This window comes from Fulmarus glacialis, unplaced genomic scaffold (assembly GCF_000690835.1).
Source record: "Fulmarus glacialis isolate BGI_N327 unplaced genomic scaffold, ASM69083v1 scaffold27323, whole genome shotgun sequence".
Classification (NCBI taxonomy): Eukaryota; Metazoa; Chordata; class Aves; order Procellariiformes; family Procellariidae; genus Fulmarus; species Fulmarus glacialis.
This window is the reverse complement of record NW_009202733.1, coordinates 1,697-2,767: the sequence shown is the minus strand read 5'-3', so window position 1 is coordinate 2,767 and position 1,071 is coordinate 1,697. Positions and strand designations below refer to the sequence as shown.

Genomic DNA, 1,071 nt, shown 5'->3' with positions numbered 1-1,071 from the left:
ACTAATTAGTTTCAATAAATAAAGCTTTATTTATTAGTTAGTTAGTTATTAATAAAACTGTATTAATTAGTGGTGTCTACTATTAAAGGTCTTGGCTAATTAGCACAGGCTGCAATTAAATTGTACCTGACTTGCCCCATCACAAGGTTCCCTACTCTCCCCCTGCACAAAGCATTACAACACCAGGCTGTGCGGTCAGCAGCTCACTGCCACCGTCCGGGCCAGGCGCTCCCGAAGGTGGTTGGCAAAGTCGACCTGCGTCTGGGACAGAACCTGGTTGATGATGGTCTTCGGCAGCCAGCCCTGGAGAGGAGCAGATACAGCCCGTGAGTGGAACGTGCCTCGAATGCAAATCCTGCTTCTCCGTTGAAATGCTTGCTGCAAAACTTACCTTCAGGTCAAGGCTGAGAAGCCACGTTAGCTTGGTTTGCGAAGGACTGCCGGGCAGCGGGCGCAGGATCATACACGTGGGACCGTTCTCGGCTCTGTAAGAGGACGGGAGCGCACGTGTTGGAAAGCAACGTCTGACTTGGCCTCAAAATTACAGCCGTGCTGAAGCACTGTGTGAATTGCAGTTCCTGCTACTGAGGCAAACCTCATGACTCTGAGCCCATACTAAAAGCTAGTGTGTGAATCTGACTCATTGAACACCCTGTAAGTGAACGCAAAAGGTGATTACCTTATAAATCCTTCCTGTTCTGGCATAGCTCCGTATTTTGTGGACATGCCGGCCAGGACGCAGGTGGAACCACGTCTCTTAGAGCACCGGACACTCACGAAGTCCCGTGGTCCGACAATATTACCGGGAGTAGCGGCCGCCTTCTCGTGGGTGATCACTGTGTCCTTTCCAATCTTCTGGAGAATCTGGACAGTTTAGAATTAAAATGTTAATGTGAGGTATTTACTGCAAACATAGCTAAAAGCTAGCTTTGATTACTGTGTGTTCAAATACACGCGCTTACAAAAACTCAGTGCTTATAGTGAGAAAAACTGCAAATATGTGCTTCATCCCAGAATACAGAACATTAGTTTTCAACACCCGAAAAGGGAAGGTGTTTCTCTTCATCCAGA

At 47.5% G+C, this 1,071-nt stretch overlaps 1 protein-coding gene across 1 annotated transcript in view; it reads right to left on the bottom strand.

Moving 5' to 3' along the window:
* Window positions 1-195: 195 nt before the first annotated feature.
* The window catches only part of STAR (steroidogenic acute regulatory protein), a gene marked incomplete at its 5' end in the record, with an annotated part of 2,067 nt that continues 1,191 nt past the window's right edge, over window positions 196-1,071 (bottom strand). The window contains 3 exons of the mRNA XM_009574411.1: window positions 196-303; window positions 392-485; window positions 680-864. Of these exons, the coding sequence (XP_009572706.1) occupies window positions 196-303; window positions 392-485; window positions 680-864 (387 nt within the window). The remainder of the gene's footprint in view (window positions 304-391; window positions 486-679; window positions 865-1,071) is intronic.